Here is a 1,847-nt window from a genome sequence, read left to right as displayed (position 1 = left end):
CCCCTCTCTCAGGCTCCGGCTCAGCAAGGTGCCCTCGCAGCACCCAGACGCTCCACACGCGCCGCTGCCCATGACGCGCTCGAAGCCATTGCAGCTGAAGCAGCGCAGCACGGCTCGCTGCCCTCCCGGCTCACGCCTGAGCTCTGGGCCCGAGGCGCGCTCACCTGCAGCCCTCCCGCTGCCCTCTCCTCCTGCCCCACTCCCAGCGCTGCTCTTCACACCAGCCCACCCGCACTTAAACTCCTTGCGGCTCAACGGGAGCCTGATGTGCAGGCCACGGCTGCCCGCAGGTGCAGCTGGCCTTCCCAGGGCAAGCAGGAACAGTCCGTGCTACAGAAGGCTGAAAAAGCCACCAGGCAAGCTGGAGAGACAAGCTCAAGGGGCTGAGTGCAGGGACACCTTTCTTCCACGCGCGCTGCTTCCTCTCCTTTCGTTTCTCTCACTCCTCACAGAGCAAGGTGATGCTCACACGCTTCGCTAGCAGTTACGCTTTGGCTGAAAGGCCACCACTTGGCAAGACCAGCATGGAAACGCGGGAAAAGCAGCTCCATCTCCAGGGAGGGACGTGAAGCCGGCCGGTTCATCGCCCTGCCACTGCCAGCCCAAGCCAGGCATGTTTTGACCAGCTACTGAAAGAGGCAGCACCAGGTGGAAAAGGTTTGTTTCCCTTTTATTTTAAACTAAGGGATTTGAGTTGCCTTTTGTAGATATGTCAACAGACAATAAAATAGCCTGGACACCGCTCATGACCAGCGACATGCGGTAAGTTCACCTCATCATCAACATTCTGAAACAGCTATCGAGCTGAAGGACCCTGAAGGAACGCAGCGTCCCCAGCTCTTGCCAGACATGAAATCCCGCACAGGCAAAGTCCGATTTGTTGGTCACGCATCAGAAGCCCTGCCAGCTTCCTCAGCTCCTCTCCAATGTCCGGGCAAGGGAAAGCACGGCCACGCCACAAAACCAGACGTACAGTGCGCTGCCTTTGGAGCACCTCTCAGCAAGCATTCCCGCTGCTTCCTTTGGCCTTCGAGGCTTATCGCTCAAGCCCTCACCGTTTCTTTTTGCTTTCCTTCTTGGCTTTCTTGCTCAGCTGTGCAGCACTTGCCTTTGGTTTCTTCACCGTCTCCCAAGTCTTAGACTCCAAGCCGTCCCAGTCCTACAGGAATCAATTCACAAACAGTCAGGGAACTTTCTGACAATTGCCTGACAGCTCGCTTTGGGACCTCAAGTCACCTGACTGGGCAGCTTTGGGCGCCAGTGCTGCACACTGCCTTCCTGACATCAGGCCACAACAGAAACTCCACCTCTCTCTTGTTCCCAAAAATCCCACGGAAGCTACAGTCTACAGGCCTTGCCTGCAAGGCAGTCCCTGCACAGGGGGACGCCCTGCCTGCCACTCACAGCCCACAGAAGCAGCAGCAGCAGCAGCAGCAGCACAACGAGAAGATGAGCTTGCACCTCCAGGCTCCTTGCGTGCCACCAGGAACAGCACGCACGCCCAAGGAAGGGCAGAACAAACTGCCGCACCCTCAGCAATGCCGGGGCGCGCTACCGTAGGCAACGGCTCCAGCTGCTTCCCTCCCAGCCCATTTCCCCAGCATTTCTATCAACCTCTATCAAACAGAGCGCTACTTACTGTCTCTGGGCACTTGGCAACTGGCAGCATCATGGCCAACACGCACACAAGCTGGAAAACGGCTCCAAGGAAGAGGCCGGAGCGCAGCACGTTCTCCATCAGCGTGGGCTCAGGGATCTCAGGGGGCGAGAAATGCACTTCAACGGCCATAGCGCAGACAGCCTGCTGCTCTGCTGCTCTCCAGGAGGCTGCTTTCTACAAGGGGGAA

The 1,847-nt window shown here is 58.1% G+C and overlaps 1 protein-coding gene across 1 annotated transcript in view; it reads right to left on the bottom strand.

Annotated features, from left to right (window-relative positions):
• Positions 1 to 653: 653 nt before the first annotated feature.
• LOC122191814 (protein MANBAL-like) overlaps positions 654 to 1,847 on the bottom strand; it is a 2,267-nt gene continuing 1,073 nt past the window's right edge. Inside the window, exons 3-4 of the mRNA XM_042892210.1 lie at positions 1,640 to 1,834; positions 654 to 1,159 (exon numbers count right to left, since the gene is read on the bottom strand). Of these exons, the coding sequence (XP_042748144.1) occupies positions 1,052 to 1,159; positions 1,640 to 1,789 (258 nt within the window). The 5' untranslated portion in view covers positions 1,790 to 1,834 and the 3' untranslated portion in view covers positions 654 to 1,051. The remainder of the gene's footprint in view (positions 1,160 to 1,639; positions 1,835 to 1,847) is intronic.

Source organism: Lagopus leucura, unplaced genomic scaffold, assembly GCF_019238085.1.
Source record: "Lagopus leucura isolate 7727_CA_CO unplaced genomic scaffold, USGS_WTPT01 33716-0_obj-0_obj, whole genome shotgun sequence".
In the NCBI taxonomy this organism is placed as follows: domain Eukaryota; kingdom Metazoa; phylum Chordata; class Aves; order Galliformes; family Phasianidae; genus Lagopus; species Lagopus leucura.
The sequence above is the reverse complement of the archived record's forward strand: the minus strand, read 5'-3'. Positions and strand labels throughout refer to the sequence as shown.